The 20,365-nt window shown below is 41.2% G+C and overlaps 1 protein-coding gene across 2 annotated transcripts; it reads right to left on the bottom strand.

Annotated features, from left to right (window-relative positions):
- Positions 1–1,690: 1,690 nt before the first annotated feature.
- rcc1l (RCC1 like) lies at positions 1,691–18,504 on the bottom strand. 2 transcript variants are annotated; one of them, XM_005458251.4, is made up of 12 exons: positions 18,295–18,504; positions 17,337–17,622; positions 16,994–17,123; positions 15,068–15,196; positions 13,504–13,570; positions 12,827–12,878; positions 12,410–12,494; positions 11,644–11,825; positions 9,268–9,355; positions 7,481–7,654; positions 3,553–3,638; positions 1,691–3,063 (listed from the first exon to the last, which is right to left on the bottom strand). In XM_005458251.4, the coding sequence occupies exons 2-12, from the start codon at positions 17,619–17,621 to the stop codon at positions 2,986–2,988; spliced, it is 1,356 nt and encodes a 451-aa protein (XP_005458308.1). In that variant the 5' UTR covers position 17,622; positions 18,295–18,504; the 3' UTR covers positions 1,691–2,985. The 2 variants fall into 2 exon arrangements, with proteins under 2 accessions (XP_005458308.1, XP_003453490.1); XM_003453442.5 differs by having other exon boundaries at positions 18,386–18,504.
- Positions 18,505–20,365: the final 1,861 nt, after the last annotated feature.

The raw sequence follows: 20,365 nt of genomic DNA, 5'->3' as shown, positions 1-20,365 counted from the left end.
AGTTTGTTTCACTGCATAGAAAACAAAGATGTGCTTTTAATAGTCAGGTGAACAGATAAGATTGCACAACAATTAAAATTAGTTACAGTTTGCCAGTTGTTTTGATTACATTTTTAACACAAAATTTAGTCTAGAACATGTGTTGGAAATACAGCCACAGTCATAGTTATTCTTTATATGAGTCTGGGGTTTTATTGCTGTCATGTTTTAAGTAATAGATTTATTTTTAAATTAGTCAACATTCCAGCAATTACACCTTTTAACAATTAGCTCTGCAGATTCAAACTTGATACAAATGTCTAAACTGGAGGTGGACCAGTTAACCACCGCCTCCTTTAGCTGGAAATACAGTACTTTAAACTGTGTTCAATTCAATTTTATTTATATAGTCCCAAATAACTACAACAGCGCCCTTTATATTATAAGATCCCCTGTGAGCAAGGACTTGGCGACTGTGGGAAGGAAAAACTCCCTTTAAACAGGAAGAAACCTCAAAGAGAAACAGGCTCAGAGAGGGGGGAGCAATCTGCCAAGATCAGCTGGGGGTGAGGTAGGGAGGAAGGCAGCATGGGAGCATTTATCATTTATTAGTAAACAAGCAGCTGTTTCAGCTTTAATATTATCCTGACTCTTACATGTTTATATGATAGCTGAATTGTTAAATGGGGGAGACTGCATACATGTTGAAAAGTGTATATGTGTTTCAGGAGCAGGTTGTGAATGCATCCAATTTGTGACTAATACCTTGATGATAAAACTTCCAGGCAGGAGGAAAAGAGGAAGACAGAGAAGATTTGTGGATGTAGTGAAGGAGGACATGCAGTGCATTGGTGTCACAAATCTCAAACAGGATTTGTTTCTTTTAATTTAGGCTTATCGTAACTGATACTTCATCTGACGTGCACCTTCCTAAAAATGTAACCACACATTGCATCCATTCAGTACAGTCCAAAAAGGATGGATAGACTCAAAAACAGGAACTCATCTGCCAACTTTAGGTAGCAAAATTGCAGAGCAATGCAGCCAGACCAAGCCAGAGTATAAATGCAGCATCAGCCACTCTGTAGGCTCAAAATAGGTTTTAATGCAGAATCATTTACCCAGCATCAGCTGCATGTCTTCCTCCCATTGTCCCCACCTGGTCATGGCGGATTGCTGCCGTTCCCCAGGGCTGGTTCTGCTGGAGGTTTCTTCCTGTTAAAAGGGAGTTTTTCCTTCCCACTGTTGCCAAAGCACTTGCTCATAGGGAGGAGTCATATGATTGTTGGAGTTTCCTCTGTATTATTGTAGGGTCTTTACCTTACAATATAAACCACCTTGAGGTGACCGTTAGTTGTGATTTGGCGCAATATAAATAAAAAACTAATATAAATATAAATAAAACTGTGGGGTGCTTCCTGAACAGGTTGCCAGCCCATCACAAAGACAGGGCTAACAAAAAGACAACCGCTTGCTCTCACGTCCACACTTTGGTCAATTTTAGAATCGCCAATTGTCCTAAGAAGCATGTGTTTGGTTTGCAAGAGGAAACCCACACAGGGACAGGAAGAACATGCAAACTCTACACAGAAAGGCCCCAGTGGTCAAGAAGGGTCAAACCATAAACCACATGACAACCCTGCCTCTCCCCGACCTCTAAGAATAGGAAAACAGCTCCCAGGAATGCTCTATACATATGCAGACTGCATCATTTAAAACTCTGGCCTTTTATTATGAGCAACCACCACTGTAACATTTCATATATGAGAAAAAATATGAAGAGTTTTTGTGAAGAAACTTGCATGGAAGTTATCAGAAATGAAGGTTTTTTTAAGTCTAATACGTCAACAAAAAACTGATGTGTAAATTTATTTAAAAATGAATTCATTTTGATTTAGGATATAAAAAGCCAATCGCTTCTTTGCCATTCAGTGATTTTCACGGGAAAAGCAGACATGACATAAACAACTAAGCAAATTGTTCCTCTTATTTCATTTTACAGCCATCAGCAGCCACTTTTCAGCCTGAACACTCCTACAATCAGCATCCTCTCACCCTGTCAGCGCGACGCGATTGTAGTTTCTGTAGCTTTTCGCTGCTCGCGTATGCAGAACGTGCGGCCGCGACCGATGACACGGGAGCTCGGGTTGTAAAATTGATTCCTCGAAACCTGTTTTCTCCCTCGGGCTGAGTGCCTTCACCTCTATTTGCAGTTGGCAGGGAGATAATCATTTCTGTGGATTGTTTTGCTGTCATTGGCTTTTCAACAGCTGCAGTGTTTTACAAATATTCTATCGTGCCGCAGAGATTTAAAACGCTGCTGCATAATGTTTGAAATAAACCCAAACCGTACGAGTCTGTCGATGGCGCGATTCTCCGGCCACATTTTTCCTCTCTCGTTTCTCCAGTGTGGTAGCAAATGCGTCACACGCGAGAGAAAATTAAAGTTAGAACCACATCGAAGCTGGTGAGAACACGAGTGACAGGGACAACATAATAGGAATACAGCTGCAGCTAAAGTTTATTTTTATAATCACTTGGTGTGCAGAAGAGCTGTTTAGTCTATAAAAGTTCAGTTTTTAGTCCACAGTCACCACATCCAATGTCTCATTTTGTCCAGAAGCCAAATATGTTCAGTGTATTATTAAAAACAGCAAATTTTCACAGAAAGATTCAGTATTCCCACCTGACAGAATCACTGAAAAATCAATTAACTGACGACTCGTTTGAGCTCCAGTTGTGATCAAATGAGGCTTGGATGTCTTTCCCACATGACCTTAAGAATAAAGAATAAAGTGAGCAGTGTCAGTGGAAGTTTGCTGTGCAATCATCCGCTCTGCCCTCCGCTGACGTCAGCGCGTGACCAGGTCCACCGCCTGTGGAGAGCAGCTGGCTTCACGGCTCCAGACCGAGCCTCCAGTCGGCTCTCCGGGGCAGCCGGGGGTCAGCGGGAGGCCTCGGCCCAAACATCCAGGCTTTCATCCACCGCTGGCGAGGACAGGAGGCTCACAGGAGGGACTTCGCCAGCGCCACCATGTGGTCAACGCCACACGCTACATCCACCACTTGGCCTGGTACAGTCACCTGGGGTGGAAAAATAACCCACAAGAGGGAAGTCAACAACAACATCAAATGGGAGGAAGTAAGAAAGGAAGACGTGCAGTTTCTGTGCTTTTACTGCACATACAGCGAGGGCAGAGGGTTTATGTATGTTCCTTCTTTTGTACATGACCCAGGATTTCACACTGTGCAACACTGACAAGAAGTGTGAGCTCTACACCTCCAAATCCTGTTAAAATGTCTTGAGACGTGCTGATATAAGTCTGCAGACTTAAATTGAAAATCTCAACAGGGCACATACAGGTAGCGAATATTTTATAACACCTTCACACACAGACAACCGTACTTTTCTCTACTTAAAGCACACAAAATTTTCCCCAGAATACAGATGACACAAGTATATGGAAAAAGCATTTATTTTGATCCAAAGGAAGAAGAAGTGGGACAAAAATAGACGCTCAGCTGCATGGTTTTCTCTGCGTTTGGATGACTAATACTGAATCAGTGTCTTACCCGCCACGGGAAGTACTGGTCGTCTTTCTTCCCGATGCCCAAACAACCCCTCACGTTCTTCCCCCACACGAAGAGCTCACCCCGATCTGCAAAGCAAACATTTAAAAATAAATAAATAAATACATAATAATAAAATAAATATCAGTAAAGCTGTGACCACAGTTTAGAAGGATGAAGCATGGAGCAATAATGTGATAACAGTTTTAATTTACATACTATAAATATTCAGTTTTCTACAGGACAGTTCAGATTCATAAAAAGCTGCTTCGTCACAGGATGTGTTAGTTGGAATAGTCTCTTTGGTTTTTTTGAGCACTAATAGTTCTACAAATGCGTCACTGCTTTGTGCACATGGTTGATGATGCAGATTCCTGCACTGCTTCCCAGTAAAAAAACAAAAAAACAAACAAAAACCCAGCAACAAGACATAAACACGAATGGCAACAATATCTGCATTGCCAATGCTTCAAGATAGTATCTTTAACTACATTAAAAGGTTACACACAAGCCACCGATGACACAATATCCACAGATGAGAAAGAGGTTTGCACAACTCCCAAACATATCTTTGATATTCAACTTCAACTAATGAACCGTGGACACCCTGAATGTGCTCGTCTCAGCTACACAGTTCAGGCCCTTTCCACCTGCTCTTCAAACGCATCTGCAAAGGGCAGCCAATCAGACTGTTTGAACCAGAAGATGAACTGAAGCACAGTACCAAGAGTGATAAGGATTAATACGAACTCAGATTTGTACAAGAATAAAAAGGTAGAGCTGAACTCAGAGTTTAACAGGTCCTGAATTAATTAAAAGGCAGTTACCAGCAGTGTTGGGTAAGTTACTTTAAATTAGTAACTTAGTTACATTACTAGTTACTTCTCTAAAAAAGTAACTCAGTTACTTCAAGTTACTCGTTACTTTCAGAGTAACTAGTTACTAGGGAAAGTAACTTTGGTTTTACTCAGAATTCTCTTGTTAATGTGTTGCTTCCGTAACTGGATACCCAGCCAGACTACCAGTCTTCTAGCTTGCTTACTTGCCACAAGTGCACTGTGCCACCTACCAATAGAACGGAAAAAATAATGCGCACATTTCCACGAGAGAAATCCCACGCCTGGACCGTCGTTGACCGCCGCCATGATTCTAGCCTGCTTTTTACATCCAACACAAAAACTGCAGTCGTGGTGCTTTTGATTGTACTCAGAACTTGGAAATTCTGCCTTCTGAATAGGAAGATGTAGGTAACACCAGACTGCAGATGAGCTGCATACAGAGCTGGACTGGGACAAAACAATCGTCCCGGGCATTTTGACTAGAGACCGGCCCACCATTATAGGAAAAATCATAAAGCCTTTGAATGAAAACAAACACTGTTGTGACAGTGATGTACACTGTTCTGATGGTATATATGTATCAATCTATCAATCGTTTGTTGTAAGACTCAGATAATTATTATTTTTAAAAGCGAGACATTTTAAATGAGAATAATAAAGAAAAGTATTTCCTTGTGCCCCCCTTTCCCTGTTAATGCCCTACCTGGCCCCCTGGCAACACTTTGCTAGACCCGCCCCTGCACAGTTACCAGCTGTCAGCTACTTGGAAAAGGATCCTGGTGTTATTTGTCTCTCAGAAACAGCTCATAACTTCCCTTCAACTCATTCATGTCACCTAAAAGGTAAACCTGTTTCTACATCACCTGTTCAGCTCTGATGATTCAGTAAGGACATCTCCTGGTTTCATCTGCATGTTTCCCTCTCACCAGATAACCAAACCGATATCATGACCAGCAGCTTTACAGCTGTGACTCCAACAAACATCAGCTGATACTAGAAATTAATATTAAATAAATTCTAACAACAGCTGATCAAGCTTAAACGTGCTGCTGTTGTTTAACGCGACATCCGCTGGTTTCCTCTTTCTGGCGCAAAGTGGGCGATAAATAAACAAGAGAGAAAAGCCGATCAGCTGATCATTGATCAGTTTCGTGATTGAAGTAGAAACGGGAGAGAATGAGAGAAGAAGAGGCAGCTGTGCAGCTTCAGCTTTGTGTCTTTTTCATTGTAGCTGATGTCCGGGACAAACTGTGTTCCTTTTCACCTCAGTACGAAACGCGTAATATTTTCTCTGAATACCAGACGATTCTGTTTTTTACGGGACGGTTGGCAACTCTAATAATTAACCGTAAGAACAAAATAAAGTTCAACATCAGTAACATAGCACCCACACAGCTGTATAGAAACTCCGTCATGCTAGCTAGCACGCAGTACGAAAATGTCAGCATAACGAAAATAAACTCCACCTAAACTTGGTTTATATCTGACCCAGATAGACTGCAGGTCATAACTTCTTACCTGAAGTTCAGTTCACCTGACACTCGGACCGGCGGCCGCTTCGGGTCTCTCCTCTTGCCTCCCTTTTCCTTCATCCACCTGCTGGCTTCCACCACTTGCTAATGTTATTGAATCTGTGGAAGCTCCGCGATATCCACCACACGAAGTAACGAGTAACGAGCCTATCTAAATCCCAGTAACGAGTAACGCGTTCCTGGTTTTGGCATAATAACTAGTTACCGTGCTCGTTACCACAATAATAACGTAGTTACTGTAACGCGTTACTTAATAACGCGTTAGTCCCAACACTGGTTACCAGTTCTAGTTCTTAGCATCTAATCTGAGCCTCTAATACACCAAAGAAAGTCAGTAACAGATGATCATCTTTTATTGGCAGTATTCAATTAAAAGGAAAAAAGAAAGAAATCTTCCTGTTTTTCTTCACTATTTAAGCTTTTCTGCTTTGTTTAAAGTTTCTGTAAATTAAGGGAAAATTTCCGTGCTTATGAGGCAAAGTCTGGCTAATGAGCTCCCAGTGCTTCATATATTTCCTAAAGTGTGAGCCTAAAGAGTCGTGCTGATGCGTTTATTCGATTACAGTGGCATGGCTTTACCAAGTAGAAACACTGAGCTGTATTGTTATACTGCTTGTTTTGGTAGGTCGGGGATGGATGGTAAAAAAAAATGTTTCATGTCCAAAAGAGAGTAGGTAGAACTTATTACTTATCGAGACCTACTTACTGTTAGTCCCTCCTTATGTTACATTTTAACAGTGTTTTTTTATATACACACTTAAGATCAAACTACCACCCCGGGCTTTTCTCTGTGGAATCAAACACAGGACCTTTATGCTCTGAGGGAGCGGCTAACCACTGAGCCACTGTGCTTGTTTTTCTGGTGTTAAAGACTTCCTTCTGGATTAAGAGAGCACCTTTCTGACACAGCAGTGCAGTCATAAAGGTCAGGCTGACAATGGTCAGATCAGTGCAGCGCATTCAGAAATCTCAGGCTGGTGGCCTCACCTCTTTGATTCATTAGATTTATTAATTCAGCTTCACGCAGCTCCGTCTGGAGTCTTAACATCTCTTTTCACACATGCAGCTGGTCCTCCCTACAATCATTTTTTTTTTTAAATCAATCAAGTTACCTTTGTACTCACTAAACTCCATGAAACAATGAATGCTTTTAGGAAACGAGAACAACTCAGTCTGAAGTTTTAGTGCTGTTGGCTGGTTACAGCCTCAGCCTCGGACTAATAAAACCTGACAAAAGAGATGTTTCCAGTCCAGTGTTTCAGCGACAAAAACAAGACGAGACAGACTTTTTCATTTCAGCGCCATAAACACACTACATCACCTGACTCAGCGCTAACGTGTTCCCCCAGCGGGCACGTCCGCCTCTTTTTAAGCACCTGAGACTGCAACAACTGCACTGCGAGTTTTATTCTTCCATTACTTATCCAGGCTCAAAAAAAAAAAAAGCAGAAATCTGAGCAATAAAGCAGGAATATTGTAAAGAAGCATCACTGTGCAGGTCAGGGTGTGATGCTGATTTGACGTGGAGAGTTTGTGTCTGCGTCTTTTCTGTGCTCATACCTGTCACTGCAGCAAAATGGCTGAGGCCACACCTGATCCTGGAGACAACACCTGAGGGGTTAAACTCAGACCGTCCAAACAGTGTCGGGGGAATCATCTCTGGGGTCGAAGACTCTGACAGTTTGGGGCCTTTTCCAAGGATACCATAGCCCCACACAAACACCTCTCCTTTGTCTGGAAAGACACACAAATGCTGGACTTTAGAGCTCGACAAGAAGAAAAAGCTACACATATGACAAAACTATGACCTGTTCTTTTACAACTATCTGACAGAACGGGTCGTTCTAAAGAGCTCTCTGAATTCAAGCGTAGTCCTGTAACTGTTACAGTTCAGTCTTTGGAGTTTCTTCCCTCCTGGTCCTCAGTCCATAAGCGGCATTATCACAAATTAGCAACATAGTTATAGAGCGAGGTCACTGAGTGCTGAAGCGCAGAGTGCATAAAAGTCTCCAACGCTTTGTTGCAGAGGTCCAAACCAACTCTGGCATTAACATCAGCACAAAAACTGTCACCGAGAGCTTCATGGCATAGGTCTCCATGGCCGAGGAGCTCCTGCAGACATAATGTGTAGCTGACCCAGTACTGTTTTCTATACAGCAAAAATATTATTTGACTAGAAAGTCCAGGAAGTACACATCCAACCACCCAATGTCTGTTTTTTGTCATTTATTCTAAACGTATCCACTTTATTTGAATTTACTGACATCCCACCGACAGCGGGTCACTGTTAGGATTACGGTCCTGTGTGCAGGGCTGAAGTGGAACAGATAGCAACAGATTCTTCTTAACAGCAACGAACCAAAAACATGACTGATGAAGACAGCAAGCTGGTTATTATTAGTAGTATTGCAGCAGTGGACACTGATACTAAACATTTTTAAATAAGGGCTGCCTATATTCACATAAACCCTAACCTTCATTTTATAAAGCTGCCACATGATAAATGTTAAACGTCACCAAGAGACAAAATGAAACGTACATGTCATCTGTCCCTGAATGTTCACCCAAAATGTTTCAAGATTTTATAGTTTTATAACCTAATATTCAACACAGCCTCATGATTTTTTATTCAGGAATAGAGTATAGAAGATGGGAAAATGGACTAAACAGCTAATACGATCATAGGACCTCTTTACTGGGACTAATATGTAAGGCAAACAAACAACCTACACAATGATTGCATTTGACTAGAGGTCATATGCAATACTTATCCCATGTAAAAGTATCATCACTTATGTACAGCTGAAGGTTTTATATAGCTTTAATTTTCCATTCAGAATCACCAATAGCGAAGAGTGTCATATCTAACATGTGCAAGTCTGATCGAGTAAAAGTGGAAGGAAGCTACTTTTCCCCAAAAATGTCTAAAAATAGGACCAGAAATGTGTCACTCACTCAGGATGAATTTATTGGAAATTAGCCTGCCGGTTGACTCAACATTGACGGAAACAAACCACCCACCGCTCCAAGGATGAGTAAAAGCTCAGTTTTAGCACTATACACTGATGTTTACCTGAAACAGTTAGTCACAGTCTGCCACCACGTCAAAAAGGTAAATGAACAAACAAGCCAGACATGATAGGAATCAAACTGGAAGCCAGACATCCAAAACTGTGATGAGCGACGCCACCGAGAGGCCACATGTGGAGCGACTGCTCTACACTCAAACTGAAGACTCAAATTAGAAAATGCATTTGTATTCCTACAAGCCAGACAATGTAAAGGAAACTTTTCCAACACAAATCGTCCGCTTTTGTTATTTTTTCTGTTTGATTGTGTGAACTGACCGTTGAGAATGGCCACCTGTGTGCCTCCACATGCTGCCTGAACCACCTTTCCGCAGCCTTTCAGAGGGAGATGACGAGGAGAGTTCATCTGAAAAATAAACAAAAGAAAAATGAATAATAGATATATCTATATGAATAATCGAGTAAACGTTGAGTTTGGTCTCTCTGCAACACGCTTACCGTCTTTTCCTCCAAAGCCTTGGCCTCATCCAAGAATTACGAACAAGTCATTAAAGGCAATAAGTTAACTTCTACAAGTTCCTTTTGGTCCAAACATGCTCATTTTATAAATCTGATTGAAAATACGTTCCTGAAATCATTTACTAAGAGATTAGACATCTGCACTTTAGTGCTAAGGACTAAAAACAGTTTCGGTTAGAGGCAAAAGTTCTGCATTCAAAATGTAGCATGCAGTAAAGGTAGCATTTACACATAAATACTCAACTTTGGACGACGCTTTGAGAATCAAGTGGAGACTGTGCTTAAAGCTGACCTTTCTTACAGGCAGAAGACAAGACAGCCTGCGTCAGAGTCCTCTATCTACTGAAATTACTTCCTGTGATTTAGAAAAGAGTGCTTCATGTGTAAAATGTGCAGGAGGGCGGACTCAGAATCATTCTCCAGCCGGTAATACACCAGACAACCTGCTGTATTCTCACATGGGATTAATCTGACATCTCTCAGACTGTGTACCAAGAAGATGGCAAGTTAAAGGATGTTTAATGTCCAATTTAACTGCATTGGAAAGTTGCGTTCTCACTTGAGGCTCTTTGGGGAACATCTAGGAAAGTTCAGAGCTGGTGGGCTCAACAGCTGATGGAAAAACAGCTTCATAGTGCAATGTAATGTAATGTAATTCGTTAACTGCTTAGCTTCGCATTAATGCACATTAATTCAGTCTTTGTGACACACCAAGTATAAGTTTTAAAGTTATTTGTCCAGCATCTTTAAAAATGCAGGTTTACAAAGTGTTTTAACAGCAAACAAAAGCAGATTACTAAATTCAAAACAGAAAGCCAGACATTAGATCAGGATAAGACATGCAGAAGAGAACACTCAATAAATGAAAGGTAAAAATTAATGGTCAGCATAGTTAATGGAGAAAAAGTATCTGAATTTCAGGAGCGGGACCACATATATAGGTTCCCCCAGTTTTACAAGGTGTTTGTTCTTGTTTACATGCCTCACCCTCCCTCCCCTTTTTAATTCTTTAACTTCTTCACTTATTTTTAGTAAATGGGGATCTGCCAGGCCCATTCAAGGCCTTCCACCAAACTGCAGCTAAATTCATGTCCATTCATGTTATCTACTAAAACACTGTCAAACCTCAAATGAGGACGTGGGCCCAGTGAGTGAATAGTAGTAAAAGAAAAAAAAAGCTATGAAGCAATTTTAACAGAGAAAAAACACACAAGAAAACTGAACACAAAATCTATAAAAATGTGTCTTTAGTAGCGATAAAAGGAGATAAAGCTTAATTCTACAAGTTTTTAAAAAAAAACATCATCTGATGGCAAAATCATGATCATCTTTAGATTTAAGCTCAACTTGGAACAGCCAGAAAGAGCCCCACCCTGATGGGTTTATCTTAGTGTGGGGACAGACCCACACATGTAATCTTTCCTTTTCTTCATTCAGCTGCTCGCTTCTGGGGTCACCACAGCGAATCACCTGCCTCCATCTCACCCTATCCCCGCATCATCCTTCAGTCACACCAACTCTCTGCATGCCCTCCTTCACTACATCCATGAATCTTCTCTGTGGTTTTCCTCTTTTTTCTCCATATTTAACACGCTACTTTAAAACTGATTGGTAAAATTAGTAAACTCAATGCTCAACTCAGCTAACCTTTTCTCTCCCTTTGATTTAAATCACAGACCAGTTTGTACATTAAAGTCACGTCAATCGTTCTCTCTGCCCGTCTCGTGTAGTCAGACTCCTCTATGCCGATGTTTTCATAGTTTAGGGGATCTAATAACTTCATTTCTGGCACTGTTGAACTTTTTAGGCTTTCATCTGATGATTTTTTTGATTTGAAGTCTACAGGATATAATTCATCACACTGTGAACTTTTTCCTTTTTACTGGACTCTTTATGAATCCTGATCACCCGCAGTGCTCAACAGGACGGCATTATATTAGGACTATTTGTTGGCACAATCTTATGAACATTTAACAACAAATTTCTCTGAAATTTGTTCTTCAATTCAGTTCTAAAAAAATGTAAAAAAGAAAGAAAAAAATAGTGGCTACAGTAAAGTGAGCTGCTTGGCTCTGACAGTGTGGACAGATGAGTGACAGGTGGAAATGGAACCAGGCAGAGGCTTCAACCAGCCACATGAGCGGGCCCTGTTCAGGCACCATCAGTTCTCCTCACCTGTGTAGCCTGTGTGACCAAGGCCAGCTGCCTGTATTCAGAGTTGCCCCATCCATACAGCTGCCCATCTTTGGAAACAGCCAGGCTGCAGTCCCCATATGTACTGATCTGCTGCACTTCCACCCCGGCTAGATCTCCTCCCACCTCCACAGGACTGGAACTAATGTTGTGGTGCCCCAGACCTGGAATATGAGATACTGCAGTCAGCAAATGTCTCCAGAAAATGATTAAAAGTGAAACTCTTACAAATAAAAGCCTTTTTTTAGCAGCAACCAGGGCTTAAAATCAATGCCAACGTGCAGTTCCTCTGATGGCTACTAGAGGCTGGCTAGGTACAAATCATCCAGTAAGTCTATGCTTCAGTTTATGTAGTTGTTCTTGATAGTGATACTAACTGGAAACACAGCAGCGGTCCCCCCCCAAGAAAAGCTAAAACAGAGGCTTCAACATGGGCAACATCAAATCCATTTTTTATATACAGTCTGTGGAGCTTTAGCACAGTATGGTTGTTTGTCAACACATTATTTTGAAATTTGAAAAAGAGAAACTTGGCAATAATTTTGTTTTGATATACTAAAAACATCATTTTTCTGCTATTCAGCCTGAATGTATGTGTATGAACACATCGCTGTTAATGTTATATGTTAAAAGCAACTCTACTGAAACAGAAATGTCCACTGTAGTAAAGATCACTTTTTTCTCTTTATATTTTTAGGTGTTCAAGGTTAGTGGATGCCGAGTGTCACCACATGCGACGCGCACTGACCCGTCTGTCCATCTGCACCCCATCCACAGGCGAACACCTTTCCCGTCTCTGTGAGGAAAAGGCTGTGGTCCTGCCCACACGCCACCTGGAAAAAATAATAAAACACACATTAACTTCACAGTGGTTGGTGTCACATTAAGCCAAATGCTTAATTAATCCATCAGGAAAGATAAGATTCAAGTAACAACCTCATGAAAAAAAACAAAGACTAATTTAATGAATGGACTTCTGAGAGGAGGTGATTAGTGTAGCAACAGCACCAAATTACATTTTAATACGCGTACTGGGCAGGTGTTAGCATGCTTAAAATAATCTAGATCTGGACAGGATGTGAAGCAACCAAAGGTTTGGAAAGTGAGGGAAATGAGACATAGAAAAACTGTCTGTCATCACTGCTCAGACACAGCCTGCACTCACCTGGATGACCCTGCCGCTGAAGCCCTCTATCTTGTGAATGATGTGACTGCCACTGTTGAAACGTGAGAAAGAGAAATAACCGATTCATCACCCAAGCATAGCAGTGCCTCCAGGAGATCGCAGCAGCATGCCAGCCTTCCTTTAACCTCCCGCCAGCATGTGTAACCAAGGCAAAGAGCCAAGGGAGTTTTCGATAGTTGGACAGAGCAGTGATTTCCAAAGCAAGGGTCACAGCCCAAGGTGACATTTTCAGTTTTCTACATACATTTGAAAACTATATTTAAAGAAGAAGTCACAGCTATAGCAGAAAAAGCCATCAGGTTAATGTGGGGAGCCGACAGGCCCTCCCCAGGCCTGTGTGGTTCCTCCATGCATGTTCTGTTAGTGGCTGATTCTAAATTAGCCGTAGGTGTGAATGTGAGTCTGAATGATTGTCTGTCTTCCTGTGTTAGCCCTGCTATAGACTGGAGACCTGTGCAGGATAAACACAGCGTCTCGCCCTGTGACACCTGGGATAGGCTTCAACCGAAAAGGTGGTCTCATATGATTTCCAAAATAAAAGCATCAGTAGAGACCGAAGGCGCCTCCAGATGAAATCACCAAAACCTGCTGGTTTCTCTGTCACATCAGAAAATTGTTGGTGTATTTCACCAACAGCAGAATGCAGAAAGACACACCTGTAGACTTCATCTTCAACTATCCGCCTTCCACACTGGCCATAGGCGTTGTTGCCCATACTGAAAACTAGAGAAAAGGACAGAACAGAGAGAGGAGTGTGAGGGTGAGAGGACGCGTCGTGTAAAGTCATATTAATGATTAAGACCAGTTTATCTAAGCCATCTTACTGTTTACTTTAATTTAATCAGTTATTATTCATCTCTGGCTCTCTTCCACGGTGTATCTTTTGTCCTCTCTCCCTCCCCTCACCCCCAACCAGTCACGGCAGACGGCCGCCCCTCCCTGAGCCTGGTTCTACCGGAGGCTTCTTCCTGTTAAAAGGGAGTTTTTCCTTCCCACTGTCACCAAAGTGCTTGCTCAAACAGGGACACTGAATGTTGGGATTTTCTCTGTATTATTGTAGTGTCTTTACTATACAACATAAGCCACCTTGTGAGGTGACTGTTGATGTGATTCGGCACTATATACATAAAACTGTACTGAATTTAATTGTTTAATTTATTTATAAAACATTTCAATTATCCTATTTTTGTGTAAATTTAATTAATTTTAGACATCATATTATATAACAATACATTGCATGTGTCCCACTCTACCTCAATAAAAACTGATTCTCAAATAAATAAGAAACACCTGAGAAGCTCAAAGTGTTTTAGATAAAGGGTGATAAATGCCATTTTGTTTTTAAAAGCTTTAATGGACTCTGCAGTACATGTCATGAAAAGCTGTAAGATTAGTGACTTTAATACTATGATTACATTTAGCAGCAACAACAATCTGCTATGCTGTTTAAACTAAGGTTTAAAAAAAGAGATAGTTTGAGCTTAACAGAACAGCTGCCTGGCTAACTTCAGCTGCAGAATTAAACGCCACCTTAAAATCTTTTGTATGCTCTGCACACGGGTGCACCATGTTTTGGTCATACAGGCGATATCAAGGACAGCAGAAACATAACCTGCAGGATGATTTCATACATGCTGTTTTTATCACTTGGTGGCCACTTAAAATACAAGTAATTTAGATAACTGCATAAATACTCATATCAGAAAAATCTAAAATATCAGCTGCAGTACCCTTTAAAACAATGCACCGCAGTAGATCGCACTGTGTGTTAGCCGTGACACATCTTTCTTTTGTCAGAAACTAGCCTCACAAATCTTTGGAGTAAATTTCTACCAGCAAATTACGACCAGTTAAAACAACATCACAACAAAGCACTCTGCAATTTAGCAAAACACAATAAAAGCCCATTTAAATTAAAAAACAGAAAGAAAAAAAAGATTCTGGCTGGCAACAAAAAGTGGCGAAAAGCCTTTTCACAAATTAGCTTGTTGGAACATCAGTCTGCTAATTTACTGAATGTACCAGAAGACCTTAATGAGCTTTCTGCATGAGCTGTAACAGCTGCCTGATAATGATTCATTTTTGGTTGGCGGTGGGTGGATGATGTAAAAGGACACATGGTGCGACAGGTGGCTGAAAGGTTTCTACAGGGGGACGACATGCTCCGCAGCTTTTTGTGTGTTTGGATTTAGGCTGGTGCGGGAAGCGTGCGTCTCTTACCTCCCTCTCGGTCAGTGAGGACCAGAGAGTGAGCCCGTCCACATGCAACCTGAACCACTCTGGTCTGCAGAGGCTCGACGAGAGGCAGGGCCACCGGCGACGGCTCCAACACGTAGTCGTAGCTCTTATCTACACGAACAGGGCGAGACGACACATGAACAAAAAGCAGTGATACTCCTTAAATAATATTAATATAAACTTGTTAGAGAAACACTGTGAAATGGAATGTGACACATGGAAGAAACACACACTCCGAACATATCCTCGTGCTAACACAAGAAGACCACTCCTCAGCTCTATCCCATAGACTATATGGGATAGATATATACCCTTATAGATACATAAAGGATGGATATAGTTTATGGCAGGTTACCACTTTAGTTTTCCAAATTACACATTACAGCCACTTGGCAGCTTTGACTGACAAATGTAACCCTAGAGAGCCGATTATGGTTGCTGCAATGGTCTTATAACGTAAAAACAGTGACATCACTGTTAAAGAGGGCGTGGGCACTTACTGCAGTATTCGCCACTCAGATCGACCCGATATATTAGCGCCGGTGCAGGAGTAGAAGAACAGAAGCAAAGAAATCTTTAAAAAGCCTCCTCTTTGCTGGCGCTCTTATCACAGGGCACGGTAGGATAGCTTTTATTACCCGTTACTTTCACTGCAATGATCAACTTTTATTTTATTTTAATGCCAAACTGCAAAAGCACCCCCTCACACTGTCTGGATATTTGCATATCATGATTTCATTAGCAAACCGCTGTACTAGGGCCTTGTGCAGGTGTTTGTATGGTTATTGCCGGTGCTGGCACTATTATCTTCCACTTATCCGAAGTCAAGCTGACAACAGGCTAAGCAGGGTATTCTAGACGTCCTTCTCTCTATCCACACTTTCCAGTCCCTTCTGGGGGATTCTGAGGTGTTCCTAGACCAGACGAGATATACAATCGCACCAGCAGGTTGGGGGTCTTCACCCAACTGATGTGCCCAGAAAGCCTCCAAATGAAAGGCTCCATGAGGCTTCCTAATGAACACGCAGGAGTAGCGGCTCTATTCAGGGATCCCTCCAAACATCAGAGCTCGTCAAACTATGACTAATTTCAGCTGCTTACATTCATGGGTGAGGGTTGGGACGTAGATGGACGGGTACATCGAACGCCTCCCCTTCAAGTAGAGCTATCCCTTTACCACAACACTCCGATACCAACGCAAGCTCCACGTTCCGGTCACAATTATGCATAAGATCCCAAGATACCAGCTCCCTTGCTCAAGACAGCCTCTCTTTGGAAATCAGTGGGAGCATTCAATTGATTTCTGGCAGCTTTCAGTGAATGAGAAGCAAAACTGTTGAAGCCAGAAAGTTTTTGGTGACTCTCATGGGGAACATAATTTACAAAATGAACACCATGCTTTATTCAGTAAGTCTTGGAACTAGTGATTGAGACACAAACACATTAGAAGAGTGTCTACTAAGCATTTGGATCATGTGACCCAGTATAACCTATTTAACCTCCAGCATTTGTCTTAACTGGACACCTTAGTTGTGTAAACGTTATCCTAATTTCTGGGGTACTTCTTTGCTCTTCTTTCCACTTCTTTTTGCAGACAGTAGTTGCCCCCTGCTGGCCATTAGAAAGAACACAGGTTTAAGGGACTCTGGCTCTAGTTTGCAGGCCCAGAAGCTATGTCCCTCCTTGCTATACAGTTCACATGTATTCTCTTGTACATCTATTCTTCCCAAAAAACAAACTTCAAAAAAGGCTTTAAACAGTAACATACCAACTGGTGATGGCCATCTTATTTATACAGACAATGCCTAGCATCGCCATCACCTGACGGGTCCAATATCCATTCTTCTTTCACATCCAAAGTTCTTTAAACTATCTTTAAAGAAATAAATAGTTTAGTTTCTGTCTTACGGCGGTCGTGCTGGGTGCGCTGAAAGCCCAACTGAGAATCTTTGTTCAGGCCCATGCCCCACAATTTGGTCACATCTTTGGTTGGAGACGCGATGAGAGTGAAACCGTAACCACAGGCAGCAGAGGAGATCTGCAACAGCAGCAGCAGAAAGCAAGTTTAGCTTTACAAAACTCTCTTAACACATATAAAATGGTTTGTCGACATAGGTATGACTGGCGGCAGCAGTTTACCTGATTTGACTGATATTTTATGAAGTTACACCTAAATAACAATTACTATCTTATACATCTTTAAAAGCTCAACCCATAAGACTCAGACTCTCATAGTGCCGGCAGATTTTACCTGTTCTGCAGTCTCCAAGCGATAAGGAGTAAGCTGGTATTTGCGGGGCTTTTTCCTGCCGCTGTCTGGGACTACAAAGGTAGGGATGCCAAGTGCACCAGTGAAGCTGAAGCCCCAGACAAACACTTTATGGGTTGGCTTTTTGTGCTGGCCGACATACTGGAAGACCGGATCACTGCCACTCTTCTCCTGGGGTCTGGATGCTTTGCTGAGTGTTGCATACCAACAGACTTGAAGGCCTGCTCTCATGTGGCGGGGACACAGTCGCACAGAGGGAAAAGCCATCCTGTAGAAAAAAGCAGGAACAGGGAAAACAATCAAGATGAAGTTGATGTGGTTGTTTAACCCAACTATACTGACATTTAATATTGTAATGATAAGCCACATTAACTGTTCTTTAATTCAAAAAAAAAAAAAATTCTTTACTTTTCCATTTAAATATATCAGACTTTTTAAATTGCCTTTACAAAACAATAAAAATATATTTTTGTTTTATCAAAATGTGCTTTTTTTTTTTTTAAATGTGTAGGGGGAAAAAAAAACCACACTGCCACATTTCATTTACATTTTCTATCAAATTAGATGTTCTGTGGTTTTACAAAACTACGCACACAATACTAGGAGACTTTTAAGTTTTTATATAAAAGGCTAAAGCCTAGCAGTAACTTCGGCATGCACCTGATCCACAGTAGCTTTGATTAAATGTAATTTATGCCTCGGTTAACAATTTAACGTTAGCTATCCCACATTAAAACAGGCGTAATAAGGGACTCGTGAGCATCCATTTTGGGTTAAATTACATTAAAAACAGTTAATACTAAGTCTTCGTAATCAACCCCGATTTGAAAAACGGATTATAAGGATTTGCATAAGGCATTTATGATTAATCTTATCAGATTGTACATCTGACGCTGCGGAAAGGTAGTTAAAATTACGTTAAATTTGAAGGGAGTTTCACCTCGTGTTCTTTCCAACAGCAGCCACTGAGCCGGGGTAAATTTGCCTTCTCTTCCAGTTAGACCCGCATTTTATAATGCTGAGAAACTCACTCGTGCTCTACAGAAATGATGACTTCCAGGTGAAATTATAGGAAAATGTTTCAGGGCCGTTATTCCATGTTTGTTTAGGTTAACTTTCTCCAACCCAGGATGCAGAAGGACGCTCTTCCGTCACGTCTGTTCGCCTTTAAGAATACAACAACAGCGCCGCCTGCTGCCCTGGAGCTCCAAGCGCGCTCTACAGCGAAGGTGAACAGATTAATGAATGGCAGGAAATATGTGTAAATCATTTTAATGCTGTAGCTGGAGATGACCTGAATGACTTATATAACTCTGCCTAGCTGTGTCTACAATAAAACAGCATAATTTATTAGAAGATTTATTGTTTTGACTATAAAATAATACATAACTAAAGCTGTAAAACCTAACAATGGAGTAGATAGATTTGTATAAGTCAAAAGGACTTTGAAAGCCAATCAAGTTTCCACAAATCAAAGTAAGCAATATCAAACAGCCTGGAAAGACACAAAACAACTTCAATAAGAATTGAGAAGAGGAAGAAAAGACTCAAAAGAGATGCAAAATGGCCAAAGACATGCAAAAGATTACAATATGATAGAAATGACACAGATATGACAGAAGTTAGAGAAAACACAAGCAAAATCACTGCAAAGAGAGAAAATGATGCAATCAAAGGAGGGAAGAACAACTATGAAATGCAAAGTGACCATAAAGTAATAAAAAAATGACTGCTGGAAGATGTAAAACATATTCCTTTGAATTAAGCTGGTACTAATCTATATTTAGCTTCTCTGGATCATATTTATATTATGTTGTTCAATATCATTTGTGCCAATCAAATTACATCAACATAGTATTATAATTGTGTCCAGGCTGTCTACACTTTCCTGGCTAATTCAGCACCTGTATATGTGCTCACTGTTAGGAAAGTAGCATAACAATGTGATAGAGTAATAATATCTGTTATAGCTTTACCTTCCTAGCCGATAATCTACTCGGGTGTCAGATTAGAGCTGATCTGTAAGTGGGTTAATGCTGCAGAGCTGTCAGGTGAGCACCCGACCTTCGCCTCACAGGGTATTAACCTGCCGTAGCGGAGGTGAATGAAATGCCTGGAGGGTCACATGTGAAAACTTCTGGCCTCGGTGCTGCTGTGAAAATTTTCTATATGTAACTCACCCACCTGCATCAACCACCTGCCCTCAGAGCGCACACTCCCCTCTTCTGAAATGTTTGGAGGGTTTTCTAACTACCCTGAGTGCAGTTTTATTTACCACTAATTTTAAAATACAAGCATTAGTGACTTAATCATCAATATGTCCATGAAATTAACCATTTTACAGAAGGACATATTGTGGCATCTGCTGTTATGTCAACACAGTATGGACAGAGTCTGCAATGTCCACATCAGCAACGAGGTCTGGTGTGTCATCTGCTCATTACATCACAGATTTTGGCCTCTAATCCTGCAGTATCACACATATCAGTCTGCCTCCTCTAAATTATCCCCATTCTGTTTTTATGTCTGGCATCATGCAAGAGTCTTTATTTTCAATCAGTGTCCTATTTATGTGGAAGGCAGTTTAAAGTGCTGATAAAATGCACAGGATGGCAAAAATTAATAAAAACAGACCAGTGCCCATCGAGATACATATAGAGAAACAACTTTACAGGGAGTAGCAATGCAGCCAGAAAATGCCTGAAGAACACCTAAAAAAAACTCTTGCTCAAAACAACTGGGGACAAAAACGAAAGCACAAAGATCCGTATTGAAAAGTGGGCTCCAAAGTGGCCTGGGTTGGTGATCTTTTTGAATGGGGAAAAATTCTGAAGTATTTTGGGAATTTCACAAAAACCATGACAAATCGCTACCAAAAGTCACATCACACTATTCCCGAATGGGCCGCACGAAATGATGTAACATATGTGGGAGTTTTCTCAAAGCTGTGAGACGAGATTTTAGGCGGAAGAAGAAGAAGAAGAAGAAATTGGATAGGCTCACTTAACTTC

The sequence above is a fragment of the Oreochromis niloticus genome, linkage group LG10 (assembly GCF_001858045.2).
Source record: "Oreochromis niloticus isolate F11D_XX linkage group LG10, O_niloticus_UMD_NMBU, whole genome shotgun sequence".
Classification (NCBI taxonomy): Eukaryota; Metazoa; Chordata; class Actinopteri; order Cichliformes; family Cichlidae; genus Oreochromis; species Oreochromis niloticus.
Note: the sequence above shows the minus strand (reverse complement) of the source record. Positions and strands in the feature narration are given on the sequence as shown.